This window comes from Amyelois transitella, chromosome 3, assembly GCF_032362555.1.
Source record: "Amyelois transitella isolate CPQ chromosome 3, ilAmyTran1.1, whole genome shotgun sequence".
Lineage (NCBI taxonomy): Eukaryota > Metazoa > Arthropoda > Insecta > Lepidoptera > Pyralidae > Amyelois > Amyelois transitella.
The window spans coordinates 1,878,886-1,906,147 of NC_083506.1; the positions used below are offsets into that span (position 1 = coordinate 1,878,886).

The following is a 27,262-nucleotide window of genomic DNA, read 5'->3' on the forward strand; positions in this document are numbered from 1 at the left end:
TATAGTAGAATTATAGCTCAATCTAAATTTTCTATTCACATACAAACGGGGTTCTATTCTCAATTAAGTCGCTTGCAGCGGCGGTAATCGCTCGCCGTAAACTCCATCAGCCCTCGTCAATCACGTGACAATACCGCAATAGCCTATTATCCGCTCGCCTATGACAAAATCCTATTGACAATTTGCTTTGTATCACCTTTTGACCCAAAATAAGTGTGCAGATAATGGTAGACTCTAAAAAGTCAGTTAGAAAACTCTTTGATAATTAAGTTACATATTAGCTAACGCTGAATTTAAGACATATTTCTTTGGAGGTTTAGGAGTTGACGAGTTCGCAATAAAGTAGGAACTTACCTAGTTAAGATAAAAATTTTTGAAAAAAAAAAACATTTCTTTTCTCATCACACCGGTTTGCTGATGAAGAAATTAGAAGGCAAATTGAATCTTTGTAAAAATACGGGTAATCTTCACTTGCGATATAATTAATGGTAGAAAATTCCAAAGATACTATAATTATTTAAGATAAATTTCATACATTTGAATTAATATTACTTAATTAATACTTATACTTATTATTAATATTACACTTGATAATAAATAATTCAATTTTGTGAAATATTAATTTATAATTCAATTTTACGAAAATTTTCATAAATAATTATCACTCACATTTTGTCTGTGCCAGTGCTGCCATCTTGTAAGCGATAGCAAAATATAGTTAGTTATTTTTTCTAGTTAACGCCATCTTTTGAACAAAGGCAAAACCATAAAGTAACATTCAGCACAAGCTACAATGTAATATTAAAATATTAATTCAAACTTTATAGGCAAGGAGATTTTAGACTTAATATCTTGTTTATGAGATATTTTTAATTGAGCTGGTTTTGTTTTGGAAATATAGCGATCGGTAGATTAGGTATCTAAATCGAAATCGAGGAAATATTGAATTTGTAAAAGGAAACATTTTCTAAACTGCACGTGTTCTCTATGACAGAAAAGTCTACTTTGTCTATAGTAAATTAAAGTAGATCTGCCATCGCTTTTGTAGTTCGCGTTTTTAGCTTTACCATGGCTAAAATGCTGTTTTAATCTGCAAGACGTGCCTCTATATTTACTGTAAACACGTGCAGTGAAAAGACAATTAGATATTTTATACGATTTTATGGTTACTTGCTCTAATTTGACAAATTGCGCTAGACCGCATATTTAAAATGGCAGCCCTACCACGTAGAATAATCAAAGAGACACAGCGACTGATGCAGGAACCAGTGCCAGGAATAAGTGCGGTGCCCAGCGAAACCAATGCACGCTATTTTCACGTTATCGTCACCGGCCCAGAGGACTCGCCCTTCGAAGGAGGACTATTTAAATTAGAATTATTTCTACCAGAAGATTACCCTATGTCAGCGCCTAAGGTTAGGTTTATAACGAAAATATACCATCCGAATATAGATCGGCTCGGCAGAATTTGTTTGGATATCCTGAAAGATAAATGGAGTCCGGCATTGCAGATCCGCACAGTGCTTCTGTCGATTCAGGCATTACTATCGGCCCCGAACCCGGACGATCCCTTAGCCAACGACGTGGCTGAACTGTGGAAGGTGAACGAAAGCGAAGCTATTCGAAATGCGAAGGAGTGGACGCGGAGATATGCTATGGACAACTGAGCTCGTGCCGCCCGCACACACATCAGTGCCTCCCCTACGCGCGCGAAACGAGGTGCGACATGAAACTAACAGAAATATCATGGATTTAAGAGTGCAAGTTATGTTACACACCCTACTTGTGAAGAGACAATTGCAAATAAATTTTTATCATGGATGGGCATCGTTGCAGCATGCCGGTCAGCGCTGCTGCCCCCGTCCGCTCAGGTTAACCCTTGCATTTCTCTGTTGTAGCCTTGCCCGTGGAACCAGAGTTCCACATCCCCACTGATAGTTGTTTACATTCACGTCTAGCTTCTTTACAATATTAGGTATGCATATTTTTTTACTATCATTAAAATAGTGAATATAATAAATATCTGAAGACAAATGTATATATTTCATGGTTACAAATTTGGTTAATTTTATACAAAGGATAATGTGTATTGTCACAAAGTTAGTCATTTGTATGTCTTACAAAGAACACCTTGAAATGCGAAATAAGCTTAATTATATCAGTTTGCTGATCTCTAGAGATACTGAATAATTTTTTTCTATTAGTATGTGAAGTTTTAGGTATATTGTTTTCACAGTATAAGCAACACCAATATAATTTGTCTATGGATCTTTTGTGTATTTACGTCTTGTATAAAAGTTATCATTAAAATGTATTTATGTAAATTTAATTTGGCTTTGTGCAGAAATGAAAATACATAATAATATACAAAAACCAATCAATATTTTATTTATATATCTGTAGATGTGTTTATGTAATGCAGAGAACCTTCATCCTCTCCATCTTAAGAACGTGCATAATAATACATACATACATACATAAAATCACGCCTCTTTCCCGGAGGGGTAGGCAGAGACTACCTCTTTCCACTTGCTACGATCTCTGCATACTTCTTTCGCTTCGTCCACATTCATAACTCTCTTCATACAAGCTCGGCGGTTTCGGGTACTTTTGACCTGACCCTTTACCAGGACGTCCTTAATTTGATCAAGATACGTTCGTCTAGGTCTTCCCACTCCGACCTTTCCCTCCACACTCTCCTTGTATATCTGTTTAGTCAACCTGCTTTCATTCATCCTCTCCACATGACCGAACCATCTTAACATACCCTTTTCTATTCCTGTAACTACATCTTCTTTCACATCACAACATTCCCTTATCACGCTGTTCCTTATCCTGTCACTCAATAATAATAGGTAGGTATGTATTAAGTATTATTAATTATTAATTATATTAACAGCTTCGAGTTTATCTGCCGTTAACTGTACAAATAGCCACAACCATACGGTTCAGACATACATACATCTAATCACGTCTATATCCCTTGCGGGGTAGACAGAGCCAACAGTCTTGAAAAGACTGATCGGCCACGTTCATCTTTTTGGCTTGATGATAGAATTGAGATTCAAATAGTTAATAATAATTCAAATAATAAGTAAATAGGCTATTTGACAAAGTTCTAAAAATTATCTTAGGGTATTTATTTGTTTATAAGGAGCCCTACAAAAATACTTTTCTGCCTTTATTACAGCTATTTTATTAAAAAATCGAAAAAGAAAATGAAATATTCAAATATGCCGCCAAAACGCGACTTTTAGCAATATGGCGGCCATGGCATGCAGTGACGTAAATTTCGTGTAAATATCATACAAAGCTTGTTGGTGTTTCGAAAAGTTTTGATTTTCTCTTGTTTTATTTAACTTGTGCCACGTCATATGTGTGAAAATTATTAAAATGAGTTCCTATAAATGTTGTGCAGTGCCTCAATGCACTAATACAACAATAAAATCTCCTACGAAACTGTTTTTTTCTATGCCGATGGATTTGAATATTCGCAAGAAGTGGTTTCAGATCATGATTTAAGATCAGTGGTTACCAAGATATACTTACATTGATGTTTTCACATTACTCAGTACGGCAGCATAGAAATCTGGATTGTCTTTGAAGAAGACGCCAACCATTATTGCGTCCACTTTTGGTAGGTTTCGACTGTCAGCTTTCGCGGAATTGGTTTCCAATATTAAATACCTATGTTATCTAAGCAATCCTGAGCGATCAAACACTTATAAAATCTTGAAAAATAATAGCGAACACTAAGGAACGGTACGAGCCACAGTCTGTTTATGGATAATTTACGTCATAATAGAAATAGCCAATCACGTTCGTTTTTAGTCACGTGACAGCTGCATATAAAAACCTAATTTTCTAAGACGGATTTTGTTAAAATAATGCAATATTTTTATCTCGCGTTATGACAAATCGCTCCAAAAAAATAATATTAAGACTGATGACATAAAATATTACAGTCAAATAGCCTATTACAGTTCAGACGTCACGTTTAATTTCCATTATCCATCTTTTGTTCAACATGCAGACACCCTTTGTGGTGTCGTTGACTGTAAACAAAGAGTCGAACCGAATATTTATCTTTATCTGACCGATAAAATATATTGATGTCCGAAGATTATTACTGGTGCATTTTCTTCTTTACGACCGCATAGCCTTTGTTCCATCACCAACGTTAAAATATATTTTAAACAAAAAAAGAGAGATGGACTACAAAAAAAAAACTTACTTAGGTTCAAGCATCTTAGTTTTTTTTTGTAGTAGGAACTCTGATGAGGGTAATCAGATTTTTTATCTCATTTTGGAATTAGATATTACACGGGAGTCTCGTTTGGACATCGGACGAAGACGGTCGTGCCGAACACAATAGATCCCATCACATCTGTTGACCACTCGCACCGCCTAAACGTCACCCGGGCCGAGCCTCATACAATAAGTTTAGTCGCGAAATTAAGAGACTTTTTTAGTTTTAGATTCCTTAAACCATACATAGTGCAAATTGTGTCGTGTTTTCAAGTGTTTTGTGTTGGTGCAGCGCAACAATTGCGATATTTATATGTGCTCGTGCTGCAGAAAACCCGGTGAGATCGTTTCTATATACTTTAACACCTGCGGTACCAGAGCTCCCAAGAAAGAAAACTATGATAGGAATACGTCATTTTAACCCAAACAGAACAGTCCCTACATTCAATTATTTATAACTAATAAAATTAAAAGTAAATACCAATTCTGCTAACAATTTGTCAACAATCTATGGCAAGCTCAATTCTGTGTAAAAGTTAAATGACACAAATCAAGTAAACAACACAATAGGGCCTAAGAAACTTCAAACATTTAAACACATCGAGATCAATCCAATAACAACCCCAACTACATTTTTAACTATAACAACAAATAACATCATTAAATTCACGTAGGTTTTCTTTAACAACCACTAACACCCCAGTATCGTAGCTCCCGCTATTATTATCAAAAAAGGTAAACACCTCAAAGCCAATTAATATACCTACCAAACCATATGAACCAGCTAATGTAAGTAATTCATATATGTTAACAAAATTAAGGAACCTCAATCACCAGACTTAATAAACCTTGTCCATGTAACAATTATTCTATCTTCAGAATACACAAAAACTCTAAAAAAGAGAAAAACCTAAACAGGGCCATCCGTAATAAATAAATAAAACCATCGGCGTCAATGACAGCGCAACACAATAAAAAAATCCTCCTTCAAAACTTTCTTGAAAGTCAATGCCGAACATGTGCGAGCATTGCGCAATAAACAAAAATTTTAAAAAGAAATAACAAAAAGAGGGACCCTAAAGAAACAACAATTTTAATGAATCCGACAATAAAAGCCAAAGAACGCACATCTGGCCAAAACAAATTACCAACCTAAAAAACAAAACCCTGCAAATACACATACTAAACCATAAACCATTATAATACTTAATAATGAACCATTCTCTCCACAGCCATTCTAGATATTAAGTTCTTTTTACAGCTAAAAATACATTGCAAGAACAAACACAAAAATCATATCGATAAAGGAAATAATGCGAGATGGCAACTGCATATACAGAGCAATCACTCAAAAGTAAAGCTCACCAAATAAATGACTTATTAGGCCTAAAATTCGATCACCGTGCGATTCGTCGAGACCTTGCAAAATATACGTGTAGAGACAATGTAAGTGGGACTGTTATGTGTCAGCGATTTTGTATGAGAGCGACGAATGAATGGCGTGTGGTCAGTTACTGCGCACTGGTCCTCACGCGTATACGTATTGTTTAGTTATTGAAAATTAATTCATTAATAAAAGTAAAATTTAATTATATAGAACAATTTATTATTGAAGATCAGTGGCGGTGCTCCCAGTAGATTAGGACCCTCACACTATAACAAAATAGGCACTCAAGAATATTTTAAATTAAACAAATTATTTAATTTTTACATATTTAGTAGGAGCCTATAATTGGTGACCCCGATTTTCCTAGTGTTTCATTTTAAAAAAATAGTGTGAGAGTTGTTAAGTGTCTACTGGAATAGATATAAGTGCATAGTGTTATTTGCGATAAATAGAGACACTAGTGATAAACAGTTGACAATTTAGTGAAGAGTTTTGGACTAATTAATAATGAACAAGGACTTAAGTGCTGGAGCCCCGCTACAAGGATCGTCAAAAATGGCACAAGGTACGTCTAATACGGATTTAGCTGCTATCGCTCTTCAAGCCCGATTACCGGATTTTTGGGCTGAAATGCCACGTTTATGGTTCGCGCAGATTGAGAGTATCCTTTTGCCTCAAAAGCAAAGTGATGGAGCCAATTTTGATGTAGTGGTAGCAAAATTGAATCGAGATGCATTGCAACAAGTTAGTGATATTGTATTGTCGCCACCTGAAGCTAATAAATTTAAGGCCATTAAAGAACGTTTATTACAAGTTTATGAAGAAAGTGCGGAACGTCAGTTTCAAAAATTAGTTGGCGAGATGGAATTGGGAATGCAAAAACCTTCTCAATTATTGCGGCGTATGCGTGAATTAGGACAAAAAGCGCAAGTTTCCGACCATACATTGCATAATTTATGGATTGCTCGTCTGCCATCATCCGTGAGAGCTGTACTCACAGTAAGTCAGGATCAAACATTGGATAATTTAGCGAAGATTGCTGACAAAATAATGGAAAGTGTACGCAGTTCTGATATCGCAGAAATCAACAATACATCTTCAGGGAGTACCCAGTTTCCTGTTAATGATCTGTTGACTAAGATGCATAAATTACACCTGGAAGTAGCATCCTTGCGTGAAGAGGTGAGTCAACATCGCCGATCATCATATCGAGGACGACAAAATTTTAGAAACAGATCGAGGTCAAAGTCCAGGACTCCTAATGATCCTAATTGGTTATGCAAATGGCATTATCGTTTTAGGAATAGAGCGAGGAAATGTGAGCAACCCTGTGCATGGAAAACTCCAACGGAAAAAAATACGGAAAACTAATGGAGGTGCAATCGACGGCGGGAAATATTGTACCTACGAATAATCACCGCCTATGTGTTTATGATAGGGAAAATGGACTTAAATTTTTAGTGGATACTGGTGCGAATATTTCTGTTATTCCGGCAACCTGTAAACAAAAACGTGAAACATGTACGGACTATAAGTTATTTGCGGCTAATAATAGTGAAATTAAGACATTTGGTATAAAACACTTGACATTAAATTTAAATCTTCGACGCCCTTATCATTGGACTTTTGTAATTGCTGATGGTAATCAGGCAATATTAGGTGCCGATTTTTTGACTCATCATAACTTGATTGTCGATTTAAATGCAAAGAAATTAATTGATAAGGAAACTAGGTTACTAACGTTTGGCAACATAGTTAACAATAACACACCATCAATAGGGACTGTAAATGGTGATCATCCATTCCTAGAATTATTAAATGAATTTCCGGAAATTACTAAACCGATTTCTTTTAATAATCTAGATAGTAAATGTACTAAAAATAATGTTTTCCACTATATAGAGACTACAGGGAAGCCTATTCATGCTCGTGCGAGACCATTGCCGCCCGACAGGTATCATAAGGTGAAAGAAGAATTTAAATTAATGCAGGAACTAGGTATATGCAGACCGTCGAAAAGTGAATGGGCCAGTCCTCTGCATGTTGTGGCAAAGAAGAATGGAGAAATTCGCCCAGTGGGAGACTACCGACGTCTTAATGCGATCACGAAGCCAGATCGCTACCCCGTTCCTCGTCTGCACGACTTCACATATATGTTAGCAGGTAAGAAATATTTTTCAAAAATTGATATTAATAAAGCATATTTTTTTATAAAGGTAGCTCCACAGGATATTGAGAAAACTGCAATTATCACGCCTATAGGTTTGTTTGAATTTTTAAGATTGCCTTTTGGTTTACGTAATGGTAGTCAAACTTTTCAAAGATTTATGTGTAATAATGTATTAAAAGATTTAGATTTTGTATTTGCATTTATTGATGACGTCATGATTTCAAGTTTTACTAAAGAAGACCATGAAAACCATTTACGTCAAGTATTTCAGCGTTTTACGGATTTTGGTATAACTATAAATTTAAATAAATGTGAATTTGGCAAGCAGGTAATTGAGTTCTTAGGATATGAAGTTTCCACAGATGGCATTAAACCACTTGAAAATAAGGTTAAGGCCATACTGGAATATCCGAAACCGGAAACAGTTGAACAATTAAGACGATTTTTAGGAATGGTAAATTTTTATAGAGCCAATATACCCAACGCTACAAAATATCAATCGATTTTGAACGAATTTTTAAAAAACTCTAAGAAAAAAGATAAAACAAAAATCAATTGGTCAGATAAATCAGTTCAGGCATTTGAACAATGTAAATTAAGCCTTAAAGAAGCTGTAATGTTGTCTCATCCAGTACCGAATGTACCATTGTCAATTATGTCAGACGCGTCGGATAAATTTGCGGGTGCGGTATTGCAGCAATTGGTAAATGGCAAGTGGTTACCGTTAGGATATTTTTCTAAGAAGTTTACTACAGCTCAACAAAAATATTCTACATACGATAGAGAACTGACGGCTATTTACATGGCTATAAAACATTTTAGATATCAATTTGAAGGTAGGGAATTAATAATATTTACAGATCATAAGCCATTAACATTTGCATTTAATAAAGGCGAAACTAGTTGCGAAACACCAAAGCGTACTAGGCAGTTATTATTTATTAGTGAATTCACAACGGATATTAGATATATCGAAGGCAAGAATAACAATATAGCGGATGCCTTATCGCGTGTTGAAACAATACACAATCCTACTTATATTGATTACGCGGAGTTAGCCGTAACTCAGAAATGTGATATGGAATTAAAACAATTGTTGAATGAACAAAGTGATAACATTTCTTTGAAAAAAATGTTTATTCCAAGTTGTCAACAAGAAATCTATTGTGAAACTTCATCCAACAGTTGTAGACCATATTTACCAAAAAAATTCAGAAAAGTAGCTTTTGAATCAATTCATAATATAAGTCATCCAGGAATAAGGTCGACAAGGAAATTAGTGTCGCAAAGATTTTTTTGGCCGGGATTGAATAAAGATGTAGGTATATGGGCCAAAACATGTATTGACTGTCAAAAATCAAAAATAAATAGGCACACTAAATCTGAATTTCAACAATTTCCTATTACTGAGCGTTTGCAACATGTACATATCGACATCGTAGGAAGTTTAAGTCCTTGTCAGCATGGACATAAGTATGTTATTACCATGATAGATCGTTTTACACGTTGGCCAGAAGCAGTTCCAGTTTCTGAAATAACAGCCGAAATAGTTGCAAAAGTTTTTTATGAAACGTGGATATGTCGATTTGGTACATTTTATAAGTTAACTACGGACCAAGGTAGACAATTTGAGAGTAATTTATTTTGTGAATTGTTAAAATTAATGGGTATTAAACGATCTCGTAGTAGTCCTTACCATCCTCAATGTAATGGGATGATAGAACGTTGGCATAGAAGTATGAAACAGTCATTAATGGCACGTCTTAGTGAAAATAAATCATGGTGTAATGAATTACCTACAGTTCTTTTAGGATTACGTTCAGTATGTAGAAGTGATAATGGCGTGAGTCCCGCAGAATATATGTATGGTCAAGCAATTCGTTTACCTGGTGATTTTTATGATATCACAGATAAACGAATTAGTGATGAGAATACGTTTTTACAACAATTAAGAGATAATATTAGGAATTTGAAACCAGTTTCGAGACAGTTAAGAGACTCACGTACATTATTTGTTCATGAAGAATTAAATACCTGTAATTATGTTTTTATTAGAAATGACGCGGTACGAAAGCCATTGGTTCAACCGTATGATGGTCCTTACCGGGTCATTGATAGAAAAGGTAAGGTATTTACAGTCCAGTTAGAAAATAGAGTAGTTAATATATCAGTGGATAGATTAAAACCAGCATTTTTATTAAGTGATCAATCAGATACGGTGGATGGAAACTATGATGCCAACGTTAGCAATAAAATAATTATTCAGGATAAAAAGGAAAGTAAAGAAAGCGATATTGTGATGAATCAAAAAATTACTAGTAGAGGTCGTGTGGTTAAATTGCCAGTAAGATTTAATTGTTAATAATAAAAAAAAAATATTTTTCGCTTACCTAAAAGTTTCAATTAGTCTAAGAATAGTAATTTTATAAAGCAGATTAGATTAAGTTATTGCATTAATTTTATTTTTTATGAAATTAGATTAAAATGTAATTAGTAATATAAGTCAAGTAATGTATAATTATTCATGTAGCCGACTGTACCTTTAGTATTAAAATATTGATACAGTATTATATGTTTAAATGTACATTGTAATATTTTAATGACGAAGACTAAATTGTTGTAACAACATAAATTATAAAGCTGATGCTTAGTTAAAGGTAATATGGAATTTTCAAACTAGCAAAAGCAAAAATCCTAGTTACAAATTCTGTATTGCAAAAATTGGTATTTTTCGGTATCATACAAATAAGTTGTTTAAAGTTTATAATTTTTTGATTATTCATAATGAGTCAATATAATACTAAGGAACAAGTAAATGTCGCCTCAAACAATGTTGTTCAAGAAAATATGAACAAAATGCAAGTGACACTGGTTATTGTTGCGTGTTAATGGGAACTCTGGTTGGATTAATTATTGTGAAATATTGCCATCAGAGGACAAAGAAGTGGTTTAATAAGCAAATCGTTGGTGCGGTGACTAAGATTACGTCCGTATCACAGACGGTCTTTCAACAGCCACATGCAGCCAGCCGAGTGCAATTTGACGCCTTAGATTCATAGAAATGCTATTATGTGTTGCGTTGTATTCAATGGTCATTGTGTTAACATTACATACCAATAGTTACTCATATTAAATTTGTGAATGATAGAACATTTGTATGGCATTTAATAAAATTTTTTTTGTATGTAAAAATTTGGGGGGTGTAGTGTAGAGACACAATGTAAGTGGGACTGTTATGTGTCAGCGATTTTGTATGAGAGCGACGAATGAATGGCGTGTGGTCAGTTACTGCGCACTGGTCCTCACGCGTATACGTATTGTTTAGTTATTGAAAATTAATTCATTAATAAAAGTAAAATTTAATTATATAGAACAATTTATTATTGAAGATCAGTGGCGGTGCTCCCAGTAGATTAGGACCCTCACACTATAACAAAATAGGCACTCAAGAATATTTTAAATTAAACAAATTATTTAATTTTTACATATTTAGTAGGAGCCTATAACTTAATATTTAGAAGAAAACCAACACGACAAAAACATACGCCAAGAAATTATAAGCAACCTGAACCATCAAACAGATATTTCAGATTTAGAAACACAAATCAAGAAATACACAAAATCCCAATTCACGGAAGGCGTATGAGGTGGAACCGACATTCTAATAGCTGCCGCCGAATACGACATCATCCAAGTCAAAGTATTTCTCGGCACCCTCTTAAAAGAAATAACAGAGTTTAATCTTCATAGAAAACCACTACGATTGTTTCAAACACCATATGGGCGCAATGGGCCCAATCAACTCAAAACTCAAGACACGCTAAGCTCTAACGATCACACGCCGATGGATGCCGCCCAGACGAGACAGGCCACAGACTTATTCGTCCCAGGCCCTACTAAACCACGACCAGATCGATAATAATAACCTCAACATAGCAACATGGAATGTAAGAGGCGCTGCAACCCTAACTAAGAAATTGGACATCGACCAAACACTGGAATACAAAGCAATGCCTATAGCCTGCCTTCAAGAAACGCACATAAAATCCGGCACCTATGAATCTAAACACCATAACTGGATTTTGAGCGGCAACAATAGTAGCCGAGGGCTAGTCATCCTGACAAAGAAAAACTACAATATATCGACTGACTGGATGAAATCCAACATTAACAACATGGCAGCATTAATCAACGTCGGAAGCAAAACTAATCTACTCGTGATCACAAAACATTGATCAAACTCAACATCCGCAGTAACTAACGACCTCATACGAATCCGAAAACTCATAAGAGTACAGCCAAACAACTCCAACCTGATAATTCTAGGTGATTTCAACGCACATGCCGTAAACCAAGACACTAGAAAACAACGCACCTTAAAGAGCATAGAGGAAAACCTCCACCACAAACACAAAAATACCACGGGAGAAATTCTAACAAACCTTATAACGATGGAACAACTTAGATTAAATACATTAATCGGCAGAGCAAGCTGCAAAACCACGTGGATCTCAGGCAATAAAATCAATGCTGGGATTTGGAAAAATACGACATATTAGAATCAAAATTGAGTGCTAAATAAAACTAAGTACTAAGAACTGGAGAAGTATGATATTGGAATCAAGGCTACGAGCTGGAGGAAATACTGAAAACCGATATATTGGAACTAATGCTGCGAACCTCAAAAAACATGACTTATTAAAATCAATGCCGCGAATTTGAGACAACACGACGTATTGAATTAAGGCTGTGAATTCGAGAAAACATGATGGACTGGAATTAATGCTGCGAACTGATAGAGGTCATATTGCAATCAATACTGCGAACTGATAGAGGTCACATCGGAATTAATGCTGCAAACTGATAGAGGTCATATTGGAATTAATGCTGCGAACTGATAGAGGCCATATTGGAATCAATGCTGCGAACCTGAGAGAACACGACATATTGGAATCAAGACTACGAATTAGAGAAAACATGATGTATTGGAATTAATTCTGCGAACTGATAGAGGTCATATTGGAATCAATGCCGTGAACCTGAGACAACATGACGTATTGGAATCAAGACTACGAATTTAAGAAAACATGATGGATAGGAATTAATTCTGCGAACTGATAGAGGTCATATTGTAATCAATGCTGCGAACCTGAGAGAACACGACGTATTGGAATCAAGACTACGAATTAGAGAAAACATGATGTATTGGAATTAATGCTGCGAACTGATAGAGGTCTTATTGGAATCAATGCTGCGAACCTGAGGTAACATCACGTATTGGAAGCAAGACTACGAATTCGAGAAAACGTGATGTATTGAAATTAATACTGCGAACTGATAGAGGTAATATTGCAATCAATGCTGCGAACCTGAGAGAACACGACGTATTGGAATCAAGACTACGAATTAGAGAAAACAAGATGTATTGGAATTAATGTTGCGAACATGATGTATTGGAAAGAGATTGCAATTAATGCTGCGAACTGATAGAGGTCATATTGGAATCATTGCTGCGAACCTGAGAGAACAGGGCGTATTGGAATCAAGACTACGAATTAGAGAAAACATGATGTATTGGAATTAATGCTGCGAACCTGAGAAAACACAATGTATTGGAATCATAGGTTTGAATCCGAGAAAACACTATGTATAGGAATGAATGCTGCGAACTGATGGAAATCATCATCATCAAACACGACGTATAGGAATAAACGCTGCTAATTAGAGATATCACGACGTATAGAATCAATACTAAGAACCTGATGAAACACGGGCATAGGAGGCGAAAATGAGATCTGGAAAAACTAGAGTAAATCAAATCGGAATCTATGCTACGAACTGGAGAAACACGACGCATTAGGGCTAATGCTGCAACTGGAAGTGTACAAGAAACACGACACTTTAGAAACAACACTACAAACGAAACGTGTGACATCAATATCTCAAACTGGAAGTACTCACATTGGAAACAACGCGGCCAACTCTAGAGAAAGCCACAGGTTGAAGGCAAATTTGGATGACAAGAATAAAGATCTGAAACAGCCGACCGACCAACCACAAAAACCATCGAAACGGGGATAACATTCCTACATAATAACAAGGGCCTAATGAAATCCTACACTACAAATTCTCTAGAATGGGCAGACATCGCGACTAATAACAAAAATCATCACAGCAGCACGAGATTCCTACGAAATAAATGAAACTGATAACGAACCGTTAAAACAAGAATTAGATACAAGGAAGAAGGAAACACGCAACACATCAACGCTCTCCCCCGTCGAAATACCCGTCTTCCTTAATTCCTATATTGGCTATAGGCTGTATAGTCGGTCGATTGTGGTCGACTGGTTGCGGTTGGTCGGCCTTCCTCTCCCATCCCTGAGCGTGTCACTCCCTATAAAATCTGTGCCCCCTGGTGTATCCAGCTAGACTGGGTCAGGCTTTGCTTGGCTGGGTGTGGTACCAATGTTCATGTTCATGTTCATTTTGGAATTAGATATTACACCAAATGCTATATCATATTTGCTTAGTAAATTTAGTGGTTTCTTGTGATTTTTATTTCAATCATGCAGCACTTTAGTTAGGTACCTAGGTACGTAACTCTTACTAGAAGGCCAATTTTGTAATCATAGCCCTCGTGATGGTATTTAACTGACAAAAGGCGTGGACTCATCATATACTTGGTAAGGAGAATCAGTAATTATTTAAAATTTTATTTTATTAAAGCGCCCCTCAAGGAAGTTCGACAAAACATCTTTTTATTGACGTTACCTTGAGAAATCAGCACTATTATGTCCACAAGGTTATAGGGTAAATAAAACAAGTGTCAGTTTGTTCAGTTTATTCTTAACTTTAATGCAGACTAGAATAATACTCTTAGAAATGAGAACAACAATAGTTATTTCACATGTTACAGTGTACCTACCATATACCAGCTTTCACAATAAAAGGCTATTTATTATCTGTGTTTCTCAATGTAAATAATTCTTATTCACAACAGCTAGCAATACAAAATTACATACATATCAGACTGTGTACCTATATTAACTGGAACGACAGAGAAATGTGGACCGGTATCTAACAAAATTTGAAACTAAAGGGTTTATTAGTTCGAGATTTGATGTCCGCCGCCATGTCACAAACTTGTGTTACTGTAGTCTAGGTCATGATAAGCTTTTTTTTTATGTCAGTCACAAAATTGTTTTGTTGAGTTGCCAGTTATTCTAAGAACGTAAGAATATTAACTAAATTTTGGGTAAGCTCAATAAATGGCCTATATTCATGTCCGTCACTCATCATCACCCACCGTGCGAGCGAAATGTTATCGAAATGTCACGCACTCGTCGCCATTTTGATACGAGAAGTCACGAATACCTACGTTCTTCATATTGAAATTCACATACCTAAATAAAAAATAATGAAGATACCGGCCCTTAAAATAACTTTCACAGCTATAATACCAAAAGCGGTTGGTTATTATTTATAAGGAAAAGCGGGATATTTCGAAAGGGTTAACTAAGTTTTACCAATTATCACTTAATAAGTATTATACATAAATAAATGTACTCGTCCCCAGAGCGCTAAGCCTAGCCAAGAACACAGACATACATACAGATATAGATTACATATAGGAATGCTATAGCGACACTATAAAATTTACAAAATATGATATATCTTTTGAAATACTACAAGAAATAATGCTTTATTTATGTACTATGATCCACTAATCAATTCTTTTTTGTATGATCACCGTAGATCTTTTGTTCCGGGTTCAAATGATGTTATGTGAAATCCAGAAAGGTAAGATTGATTGTCCACTTAAACATAGTGTTGCAATACTTTAACCCATTTTGCTCTATATTAGCTAAAACCTCACGTTAGGCCACATTGTACGCCGCATATTTATCGAACATATCGTATTATCTTTCCCCTCTCTATTTTTGCTGAATCCAAACTGTTAAAAAGAGAGACGACATTCCTTGTCAACGTTAGAGAATTAACAGGGGCTGGTCAGTATAAACCGATTGTGGTTGTCGACTCAATTGTATTCATATTTTACCATTCCCTTAATTTTTGTATTCCCTTAGACCACTCTTTAATCGTGGGCTAAGGGAACCTGATCCTACCTAGGTAGTAGGAATGGCGCGGCCACAGTAAAACATTCAATGGAAGGTGAGATGACTAGAAAAAAATTAAGTATGATTAATAGAACAAAATAAATAATTAATTTAATTTAAATATGCATCCTTTTTCCTCTTTAAAATTGATTCTCTTCCACTTCACATAATCTTCTACCACATATTAAATGGATAATCAATCTCGTATTCATTTAAACCCTTAAATTCAAAGACCAACTGTTTCTATCTAAGCTATACATAATTATGAAATATTTTCACAAAAGTACTCTTCCACCACGGTAGGTACTATTTGAACGACTAAATTTTATCAATTATACTAAAATACAGATTTTAAGCTGAAGAGATTCTTCGTGAATGTAATGTGGATTGAAAAATCTGGTTTGAACTATGGTGCACGGTCTGTAAAACATGTACTTAATTTACGGTTGTAAAATAATATCATTTAATAATATAATTATAAATAAATAAAAAACACAATAAACAACAGGTCCTTCGGTAGCAAAGCCGAATTGTATCCAGGTATTATGTAATTTCGTATCGAACGTTAATTAGGTATTATATTCTCATTCGTTATAAGATTTTTATAAATTATTTAATTGTTGAGTGTGTGTCCGCCCATTGCCCAAAAAACTTCCCTTTTCAAATTTTTATATTTGTTTTACGGATGATTTTGTTTCGACGAAAGAAACCAGAACACAATTCTAATTTGCTACAAAAAAAATATGGCAAAGAAAACAACAATGGAATGCTTTGACAAGAAATGTTACGAATTGTTGTTGATAAACTTAAATCTAAAAGAAATTAAAAAAGAACAATAGAAAATACTCCATAAAAAGAATGGCAGATCCGTTATACATTAACCTTGAATGAAATTTATGGCAAAAATAGCTATTAGATATACTTAACTTTTAAACTCTAGATACACACCAAATAAATATCTTACGTATTGTCTTTAATGATAATTACATCTAGTATAAATGTTTACGCCTGTGAAATTTAAACCAAAAATATATATCTGTTACGATAAAAAATGTGTTGCCAGTTAGAAGCAAGTAAACTCCACGGATTTATTGTCCAATGGGAAACTTGTTTTCACATTAATAACATCAAGCTTAGAACGAAACTTTCTATATTAATACGACACTATCTAAGCAGATATAAGTGTTTTTTTTTTTCGATATTAAATTTATAGGTACAATCGTTATGATTAAATGGAGTATGTTTACACGTTGTCATGACGAAGGAATGCTGATTTTGTGTTTGCTACTATATTCAATAATGAGGATAGGATTTGAACCAGCATAACGACTACAGACACCGAAGTAGCAAGCACAAAACCAGCACAATCTAGAGAGAAAATACAACTTATGTCTATCTTATTTAGCCACGTAAGCATTGTAAGCATTCTGAGACTTGACATCACATTGTTTTGTTTTTGAGTATTTTTTTGTTCAGCTAAGCTATGGGTTTCGTCCTCGCTTTTTTTAACAACATTGGTATCTATTTAAGAAAAGAAAGAAGATAATAAAAAAGAAGATTACCTTTATTTTCTAAACATTTCATTGGTGTTTATTATACGGAAAGTCCTTGTTGCTGGCATCAATAATAATATAATCTCTATAAGAAATTTTCTGATACCAGGATATCGCCTAAACTAAATCAATATCGGCCGTTGAAAATTAACCACCCAATATTAAATGCCAATATAATTATTTTTTTGCTTTTGAATGATCCCAAACATTAAAAAAAAATCATTTCGTATTTATGATCTCTTATCATTAACTATATTTTAATTATCCATAATACCATCAACCATTCTTGTATGTTTAAGCAATATTCGAAATGGCAATGTGTTATTAATTTATATGTATTACTGCAGCCTGTGTTATTCATAAAAATGGAAATAATATAAGACAGTAAAAATGCCACATATACTTACTTGAAAATATGGAAACATTGCATTACGTTTTTTCATTGCATGCATCTTTCAAATTAGACCAATTAGAAAGAGATGGAGGTATAAAAAAATCAAGTAAAGAACAAGTATTAATTCAGAAAACACACCAATTGATACGAAACCAAATAATATTTTTCCGCCTTAACGCCATACATTATTCCGAATCGTACAGATCTCTTTAGTCTGTCTGTTTGTTTAAACAAAGCGAGGACGACAAAACCGGCGGGCGTTGCGTATATCGTAAGCAGGCACTTGGTGCGCGCCGGCTCGCGCTTAGATGAACACCGGGTTCTCCTGCCCCGTCAGCAGCCGGAACATCGACGTGGGCATCGTCTTCATCAGGATCTGAAAGTATTTTAGTACCGTCAAATGAGAGTTTTCCAGAGAATCTCAGTTTCATACATACATACATATGATCACGTCTTTATCCCTTACGGGGTAGACAGAGCCAACAGTCTTGAAAAGACTGATAGGCCACGTTCAGCTGTTTGGCTTAATGATAGAATTGAGATTCAAATAGTGACGGGTTGCTAGCCCATCGCCTAAAAGAAGAATCCCAACTTTATAAGCCTATCCCTTAGTCGCCTTTAACGACATCCATGGGAACGAGATGGAGTGGTCCTATTCTTTTATTTTTTATTGGTGCCGGCAACCACACAGCTCAACTCAGTTTCATCATTAGGTAAGCTATGCAGATAGCCTTTTCCAAGACTACTTACTAGAGCTGTGTCTACCGTGTAAGGGATACAGAGGTGACCGCCACCTATTCTACTTTCAAATCAGACGGCGCAGACGCCTGAAGGATGTAAGTTCTTTCGATTTTATTTGTAAAGAATGTTTGAGTCAAATTTATGTGCTCGTGTTACTCTGCGACCACGCATTTGAAAGTTGAATAGGTGGCGGTCACCTCTTTATCTTCTCTACTCGAACGAAACTAACGGCTAGAATATTCCCACTGGAATCCTCTCCAACAGATATCGCCAGTACATTGAAAATGCGTTTGTGCGGCACGTCAAGCAACTATTATTACTTATTATTCACCTACCTCTACCCGAAAGTACCGCCCCCTAGTAACGTTCTAATTTTAAAATAGTTTCAGTCACCTCTCCAACAGATGTCGCCAGTAGATTGACAATGCGTTCGTGCGGCACTGCGACCACGCTCTGTGAGTTGATCTCTATGATGCGGTGTCCCACTCGCACGCCGCCCCTCTCAGCTATGCCGCCACGGAGGAGACTGCATATCTGTTGAAGGATTTCAAATTAGAAATAAGCGCCCTGTAATTATCTTAAGATATCGTAAAAAGGCGACTAAAGGATTCATCTTTTAGGCGATGGGATAGCAAGCGGGAAATACCTACCACTTATATATCGTTATGAGTCTAATATAGGATATAGAATATCTTGCATCCCGGTAAAAACTTTAAGATCCGTGAGATTTGCAAAAAACCGGTATTGTTTTTTAGGTGGCGTCAAAGTATTCGCTTTTTGCAGGTGGCGTTTAATTCGTTGCTCTTCGACGGTGGTGCTAATTGCATAATTTTTTTGTAGATGGCGTTAAATTCGTCGCTAAGCTGCCAGTTAAAAAAAAATCAAATCATGGTACTTACGACGCCATTTTGCACGCTAAACCCGAGTTGATATTTCGTGTCCGGCCGTTTAATCTTGACCTCCACGACCGGCGCGCACGGCACCACGGTCAGTTTCACCACCGTCTGGTTCTTAGAGTTCTTTATGTAGGTCTGACACGTGGACAGAGGCAGCCCGACTAGGCTGACACCGTTTATTGCGATTATTTGATCACCTGAAAGGGACAAAAATGGGTGAAATAGATTTTTTTAACATTAAAGGGGCGTTTCTTTTGAATGATGAGATGGCTAGTAACCTTTCACTCAGAATCCGAGGGTACGACGCTCCTTCCAAACGGTTTGCGCAAAAATATCACGAAGAACAAATTTACCTCGGCCTTTAAACGAATGCTCGGAAAAGGTTATGATAGTCATGTTTGTCTTATACTAACCTATATTGAGCTGTCCACACCGCGCCGCCGCGCCCGCCGGCGCGAGGTTGGCGATCACCACGGTCGGCAGCATGGACCCCCACCCAGACTCCACCACCACCACCCCCAAGATCTCCCCTTTCGTCTTCGGCACCACCACCTCTTTCTGCAACTCCTTCGGAATTAAATAAGTTATCATCAGGGCTTTAAATCTACATCTACTTACAAGATCAGAACATTCTTTTTACATTCATGGTAGGTTTGTATTTTGTTCTATCGCCACAATAAAAAGACAATCAGCATCCAATAAATGGCAACATCTTATTAAATATTCCTAGTTTATGACATTTTTGGTTGATGACTTAGATGTTAATGACATAAATATTTATTTGTTTTTAAATTGCTTGAAAAGGGGAACTGGGATCTTGTTTATCTATAATTATAAAACGTTTAAAAGGAACCTATAGAAATATACAAAGAGAGGGAATGGAAAGTCCTAGACCAACAAATTAAATCAATCAAGTGAAGGACGTCTTTGCAAAAGGCCAGGTCAAGAGTACTTACCTGAAAACGAGCTTGCATGAAGAGTTATGAATGTGGAAGAAGCCATTCGCTTCAAGTATGCATAGATCGTGGCAAGTGCAAAGATGTATGTCTCCTACCTACTCCTCCGGGAAAAAGGCGTGATTGTATTTAGAAATATACTTAGGTGATGTAAATTAGTGCGAGTTTTTCAAATCTATGGTCAAGTCAATACACAGACGCCTTTTATTGACAAGTAAGTATGTGTAATAGTAACAATAAATAATATCGCTATTTCTGAAAACAAACTAAGAGACGTTCTTTTTATTTGTCCTTTTTTAATTTTTATAGTGAACAAGTCCTCTAAGATCTGAGCTAATTATTATACGTTGTGGTAGAGACGTTACCTTCTTCGCAAACATCTGTAACTCATCCCCAAAAATCTCTTGACTGTTCAAAACTTCTTGGTAGTCCATTTCTTTGACAAAGCTATGGTCTTCTATCCCATTGGCCTTTAGGAACTCCATGTATGCCACTTGGAATGCCTGACCTATCGATTGGGCGATAAATTGAGCCTGTAAAAAAAAAAAATTATGGCAAAATGAAGAATATAATTTAGTGACTCTCATGTTACTACCGTTACAGGGAAACTTAATCCAGTCCCTGCTTAAGTCGTGGTTTTTGTACTAGGTGGAAAAAATGGAATTGCCCTCTACTTACATCCATTATTTATTGTAAAAAAATAGTACAAAAATTATGTTAATTATACCAACCTCTTCGCTCTCAAAAACATGACATATCATCTTCGGCGTTCGGTTCAATTTCGGTTGATCGGAATCGTTTTCATGCGGCACAAATCTTCTCCTGGCCATCAGTACCACCAAATCTCCAATATCAGCGATGTAGGATATGGTCCTTAGCGCGTGGTCCATCATGATTTCTTTCAGTTCCGTGTTCAGAACCATTATTTTCTCGGTCGATATGAACAAGTCCACTTCTGTGCTAGGTTGGTTTTCACCTTCGGGTGCCTGTGAGCAAATGATAAAAGATTTCTTGAAACTTCAAACTAGGAACGATTTTACAATTGGATAGAGTATTATCCAATCGGGGCAGGTTTTCAAAGCGGAATAATGTGATTGGATGACAGCTGAAAAATAGGGTGCACGCACTATACAGTAAACCAAAGTCCGTTTTGGATTCTCTAATACCACACCAATTTCAGGGGTGCTAGTGAAACCAGAGGCTTTAGAATCAAAGGGAAAAGCCGAAAACTATTATATACGACAAATTTTAACATCGGGCATGCTCAGAAATTTTTCTACATAAAATTTGGAACTTACCAAAGCCTGATCATAGCCCGAGGTAGCAAAATGGAAATACAATTTGAATTAGTCATCGTACAATTTTCTAAATTACGTAAAAATATACAAAGGTAAGTAATGCATAATATGTTTGTTAAGTATAACTGAATATTTTAATTTGGATTATTTCAAACATATTAGGTTGCAAATTGTATCTGTGATTTCTTTATTTTAACCTTAAAATTATCTTTAATTCAATATAGATACAATTTAATTTAATAAAAAATGAATAATTGATTAGTCATGTGAGGTTCGTGTTCAGTGCCGGGCGTACAAAAGAAATAAAACCTATTAAACGTCACTGTTAAAACTGACAGCTGTCAATGTCAGCCAAACCACCTTGATCTTAGTGACGGCCTCCTCCACCATATTCTTTTTGGGCCTCTTCTTGCGCCTCCTAGAGTCCTCTTCGACCTCGACCGAGCCCAGGAAGGAGAGGCGGAACACCGCGGCCGGGGCGGCGTACACCCCGGAGTACGGGCCATCGCAGCCCCACTGTGGGACACACCGGCTAACCTCCTCGAAACTCACTCGCTCTCACATTGGTGTACGATTTGTTTCGATTTAGGACCCAAGTGGTTAACCGAAGGAGAAAATACCGATACGGGCGCCAATCGAACGAAATAGTTTCGCATGTTGGACAATATTTACGGTGCAATTTTTTATAATCTTATCTTACAAATTCCAATAGCCTGAAGGGACTTATTTGAAATTGATATACATTTTCATATTTTAATTGTATTTTTTTATAGTAAGAAAATTTATGTATGCTTATTATAAGCTAAACGTGGCCTTTCAATCTTTTCAACACTATTGGCCCTGTCTACCCCGCAAGGGATATAGACATGAATGTATGAATGTAAGTCAATATATTGGTTAATAAGTAATATTACTTAATAAGTCGACCAATTTTTATTTCATGTTTCCTTTATAAAATTTTGCTAAGCCTAGTTCTGAAAATTGCTAGAACTTCCACAAAAGCTTTGACTTTCACAACTGTAAACTACCCTCAAAAATTAAAAACGGCCATTGCTTGCTTTTTATAACCTCAAAAGCATTCTGAAGCAAAAGCAAGCAAAACAAATCGAACACCACACACTGTTCAATGATGTGAGAAGCGAGCGAGCATCCGTTGTTGTTAGTATGAAAGCAGACCTAACAGAAAATCAACCTTATCGTTATGAGACCAGGGTTTCTATTATAGTCTACTATTGCAAGCGGACAAAGACTGGTGACGTTGTAAGGCTACTCACACACCTGTTGCAGAGGCAATGTAGAGGTAAAAGTGGGGATAAATAATCTTTAATCCTTAAACGCTTAGGAAATCAATGGCAATTTTTAGATCACCCCTGCTGCGGTGTTCTAGATAACTGCTCCTGTTTTACTGAAGTACACGAACGGCCTACAAGTACGTAGACACATCCTGCCATCTACCTATAGTGTATACAGATACAATTTGGAACGGTACTACCTATATTGCCCCCACAATCTAAGCGTGTGATTTGCCGATCTAAGGACGGGATAATACCGCGTTTTTTTTCTCAACAGACAATCTCCTTGGATCTTGTAATAGTAGACTTTAGCTTCAACGCCCCCCCTCCCCCACTTTTCGTGAAGGCGTAAGCAATCGCAAGGTGCTGTCGTAAGGCCCCAGCCGGTGTGAATCGGGTCATGTATCATGCCAAACGTGCGAATATGAAAAGGTGCGACAAAAATGGCCCTAAACCTATAATGGTACTTATTCTGTAAAAATTTATATGATTTGTATGACCTAAGTAATTTAAGTCACCATTCGTTTCGTTGAATGACGTTTTATTCGATTTATGATATCAAAATTTTAAGTTAAAATAATCGTGTTGTTATACCTCAAATAAAAGGAAATAACAAAAACATTATAATATTTTTCACTTTCATTCTTTTTCTACATTGATAGATGATCATGCTGGCCATAGCATTTGCTGATACAATATCGTACATAGTATAAAAATATATATACGAAAACGTGTTCGTTTTTCGAAAATACTTAGCACGAGCGCCATAAAGCAAGTACTCAACCGCGGTCTAAAACAACCTTACCTTGAACCGTAAAAAAAGAAAAAAAGCATAGCATAAAGCGGAAATGTAAGCAGAGAAAAACATATCCAGAGGAGGCTAGCCGGCCAGTACGGGACCAATCTTCCTGGGTTTGGTCGGGGTGAGGAGCACACTGAAAAAAATACTCTAGTGCCAAGTCAATAAGAGCAAAAACGGTTTGGCGGACAGGTGGACTGGCCACAATGGTTATTCCAATTTTAAAACATTCACAGGGCAGTATCACGACAGTTCTAGTCTATGGTACACACCATTGATATAAGGATTTATAAGGATAAAGGATATCCCACTAGCATTCTCAAAATAATAATTCTAATGAGCATGAAATTACACTATACGTTACACTGTTATTATTGGTTTAAAAAATATTGGATTGCTTACATATGTATAAAGAAAAAGTCTCTATTTCATTTAAAATAAAAAAAAAAAAAAAACAAAAAAAGTTATTGACATTATAAAACTTTTATTTTTAATTATGCAATAGTGGCAAATAATACCTAATTTTAAAAATATACAAAATCCGTTGTTTTTCAAACTTAGAATACTTGCGTGTACTAGTGCGTGCACATTAGTGTGAGTAACGCATAGACCAAAAAAGGCGATAGAGAGGACAGTAATTTCATGCTCTTAAAACATCTACAAAAATACAACATATCACCGATTCACACGGGCAATTCGATTGCCTGCCTGTGTATCATAGTATGAGAATGCGTGTAATTACATAATATTTAAAATATTTCATAAATTTGCGATTCGTGGGTTTTGTACTGGGATCTAAATGTTAAAATAACACCCTACTTAATAAAATACTTAACTACATATTATTATAGAAAATTATCTTATAGGTACTTAACACATATTTATAATAAGGTAAAATTAAGATATTTATGTGCTTCACTTAGTCGTTTAGAAATATTAAACCACGAAGCATACAAAATTCTCAGTTAAAAATATATATTCAAATGAATCTAATCTAAATTTGAAACGTTAGAATATATTTCTCTTGAATAGCTTTGCATTAACAGCATTGTATGAAAAAATTTATAATAATAATAAAAAAAAACTTTAACCCATGCTCTTTGCTTGGTCATACCTTGATTCTGGAGACGGCTTCTTCAGCTTGAAGCATCCTCGTTGCTTTGGTAGGCTGTCCCTCGCATGCCAGTTGTGTAGAACCGAGATATCGAGCTCGGAATAAAACTCCTTCGATAAGAACTTTACGAGCCGCATCTGTGGGCAAAGATAGTCACCATTACACACTTGTTCCATTTTCAAACGCTTACCGTAATCCAATAAGTTCAAATTGAGAAACGTTAGTATATTGATTTAACTTTTGGATTACACAACAAATTAAATTGCAGTAAAGAGAAAGATTTTTTAAATATGAGTTAATTACTATTTTTTGTATGTTGTCAAATATAATATTAACTCAGCTGTCCTATGACGTTATGTTATCGACTTATACTTAAATATAAAAAGTAATTATGCGGTAAATCACCAGTAAAAGTATTTGTGATAAAAATGAGGTAAAATAATAAAAGGATATAAAATAAATCATGTGCTTTAATATCAATCAAAAATATAATGAAAAGGGTTAGCGAAAATTGACAAAAAATATGGCAAGCAACACTTACCAAAACAAAAAAATATATCCAAGGGCAGCATACGGACAAAGGAAATTGAAATGTTAGTGAAATAAATCTGGCCAAAATGTAACATATAAAGGTTTAAAAAAGTGGAAAATTATTGTACTAACCTTCTTTGTTTTTACATTTCTTTTTGCCATCTTTGTCCTGAAAATAATAATTAGTGTTAGTTCTCAACTTATTACAAATTCCACCGAGGAAAATTGTGTACTGAAATTTTGTAAAGCCTAAGAAATCATTTCGTAAAAAAAAACAAAGTATTTAATACTAAAATTTTGCTACTGTACTGTACTGTAAATAACATATTACGCACACACTATAGTTTATAATATATGAAATGTACGCAATTGATACTATATCACGCAACTTATATGTAGAAATATATTTAACATGAATGAAACTATATTACCTACAAAGAAATAATTTTACAGGCCGAAAAACTTTTTTCGTATAGTGTAATAATTTTAATACAAACAAGGCTCTGCCGAAGCAGAGCCATCAAAAATACTCAAGACTCATTTGAGTGTTCCCCTCCACGGAAATCTTTAGTAAAAGGCGAAAGATTTATACGTTTTGAAGGGAAACCAGAGATAACCAGACGAATCAGCGCAGTCAACCCCATTGATTGTAAAGGAGAAACCATAGCGCGAGTTAGCAATATGCGGTTTGTGACAGCGCCATCTATTGACGTAAATATACGAGCGACACGAAGTGTGCGAAACAATTTTTTAATCTAAATTTGACATAGATACCCACGACATAAAGATCATACAAGCTTTAATAAATAATCTTTCTGTTGTGCAGTGCGGTGCGCGTGCATCAAAAAATGTAAAAACAACGCCTGACGGCATTTTATTTTGTGACGTTCCTACACACATATAGTCACGTCTATATCCCTTACGGGATAGACAGAGGCCACATTCAGCTGTATGGTTATATGATGGAATTGACTTTCTAATAGTGTCGGGTTGATAGCCCATCGCCTACAAGGAGAATCCCAAGTTTATTAACTTATCTCAGTCGCCTTTTACGACATACATGGGTAAGATATGATATATTGTCAGCTTAAAAGTGCTCGAAATCACACTGCATATTTCGTAAAGTGTTATCATTTGTAAAGGCCCTGCCGAAGCAGAGCCATCAAAAATACTCAAGACTCATTTGAGTGTTCCCCTCCACTCCACGGAAATCTTTAGTAAAAGGCGAAAGATTTATGCGTTTTGAAGGGAAACCAGAGATAACCAGACGAATCAGCGCAGTCAACCCCATTGACTGTAAAGGAGAAACCATAGCGCGAGTTAGCAATGCGCGGTTTGTGACAACGCCATCTATTGAAGTATATACGAGTAACGCGAAATGTGCAAAACTTTTTTTTAATAGACTTCAAAATAGCAAGAGGTTCTCGATTAGACCGTAGTTTTTATGTATGTTACGGCTTGTCTCTGGCATTTATAATCCGATTTCATTTTACATTCAAAAGAGTAACTGCAGAGATTTCGTGTAGTCTCTATAGAAATTTGGTTATGGTCTGGCCATAAACGTAGAACATATTCCAGGGAACACCTCAAAACTCAACAGCTCTGCAGTTCAGATGTGCCATACAGCTGAACGTTGCCTGAAGGGATATAGACGTGATGTATGTATGTAAAAACCAGTACAGTCAGCAGCTTATTAAGCTAACTTAAAAAGAGCTAATAGAGACAAAGAGAGCAGATGTTAAGCGCTAATCGCGTAAATGTCT

The 27,262-nt window shown here is 35.7% G+C and overlaps 3 protein-coding genes and 2 non-coding genes across 8 annotated transcripts in view; 2 read left to right on the plus strand and 3 right to left on the minus strand.

Moving 5' to 3' along the window:
- The first annotated feature begins 987 nt into the window (after nucleotides 1-987).
- LOC106136076 (ubiquitin-conjugating enzyme E2 N) lies at nucleotides 988-2,377 on the plus strand. Its single transcript, XM_013336513.2, has one exon. The coding sequence runs from the start codon at nucleotides 1,212-1,214 to the stop codon at nucleotides 1,665-1,667; it is 456 nt and encodes a 151-aa protein (XP_013191967.1). The 5' UTR covers nucleotides 988-1,211; the 3' UTR covers nucleotides 1,668-2,377.
- Nucleotides 2,378-6,142: 3,765 nt separating this feature from the next.
- On the plus strand, nucleotides 6,143-6,942 carry LOC132902629 (uncharacterized). The gene is made up of 2 exons (XM_060948551.1): nucleotides 6,143-6,817; nucleotides 6,937-6,942. Exons 1-2 carry the CDS (start codon nucleotides 6,143-6,145, stop codon nucleotides 6,940-6,942), a joined length of 681 nt encoding a protein of 226 aa, XP_060804534.1.
- Nucleotides 6,943-14,640: 7,698 nt separating this feature from the next.
- The window catches only part of LOC106136093 (amyloid-beta A4 precursor protein-binding family A member 2), a 144,232-nt gene continuing 131,610 nt past the window's right edge, over nucleotides 14,641-27,262 (minus strand). For 3 of the 4 annotated variants that reach the window (XM_060950793.1, XM_060950808.1, XM_060950802.1), the window contains 8 exons: nucleotides 25,632-25,668; nucleotides 24,969-25,105; nucleotides 21,197-21,451; nucleotides 20,831-20,998; nucleotides 19,923-20,076; nucleotides 19,513-19,706; nucleotides 19,007-19,147; nucleotides 14,641-18,248 (listed from right to left, as the gene is read on the minus strand). In XM_060950793.1, coding sequence (XP_060806776.1) covers nucleotides 18,177-18,248; nucleotides 19,007-19,147; nucleotides 19,513-19,706; nucleotides 19,923-20,076; nucleotides 20,831-20,998; nucleotides 21,197-21,451; nucleotides 24,969-25,105; nucleotides 25,632-25,668 — 1,158 coding nt within the window. In that variant the 3' untranslated portion in view covers nucleotides 14,641-18,176. The remainder of the gene's footprint in view (nucleotides 18,249-19,006; nucleotides 19,148-19,512; nucleotides 19,707-19,922; nucleotides 20,077-20,830; nucleotides 20,999-21,196; nucleotides 21,452-24,968; nucleotides 25,106-25,631; nucleotides 25,669-27,262) is intronic. The other variant, XM_060950805.1, reaches the window with a different exon arrangement.
- Nucleotides 25,999-26,114, minus strand: LOC132903814 (U5 spliceosomal RNA). Its single transcript, XR_009657497.1, has one exon. It is a non-coding gene; the product is annotated as a U5 spliceosomal RNA (small nuclear RNA).
- LOC132903818 (U5 spliceosomal RNA) lies at nucleotides 26,641-26,761 on the minus strand. Its single transcript, XR_009657499.1, has one exon. It is a non-coding gene; the product is annotated as a U5 spliceosomal RNA (small nuclear RNA).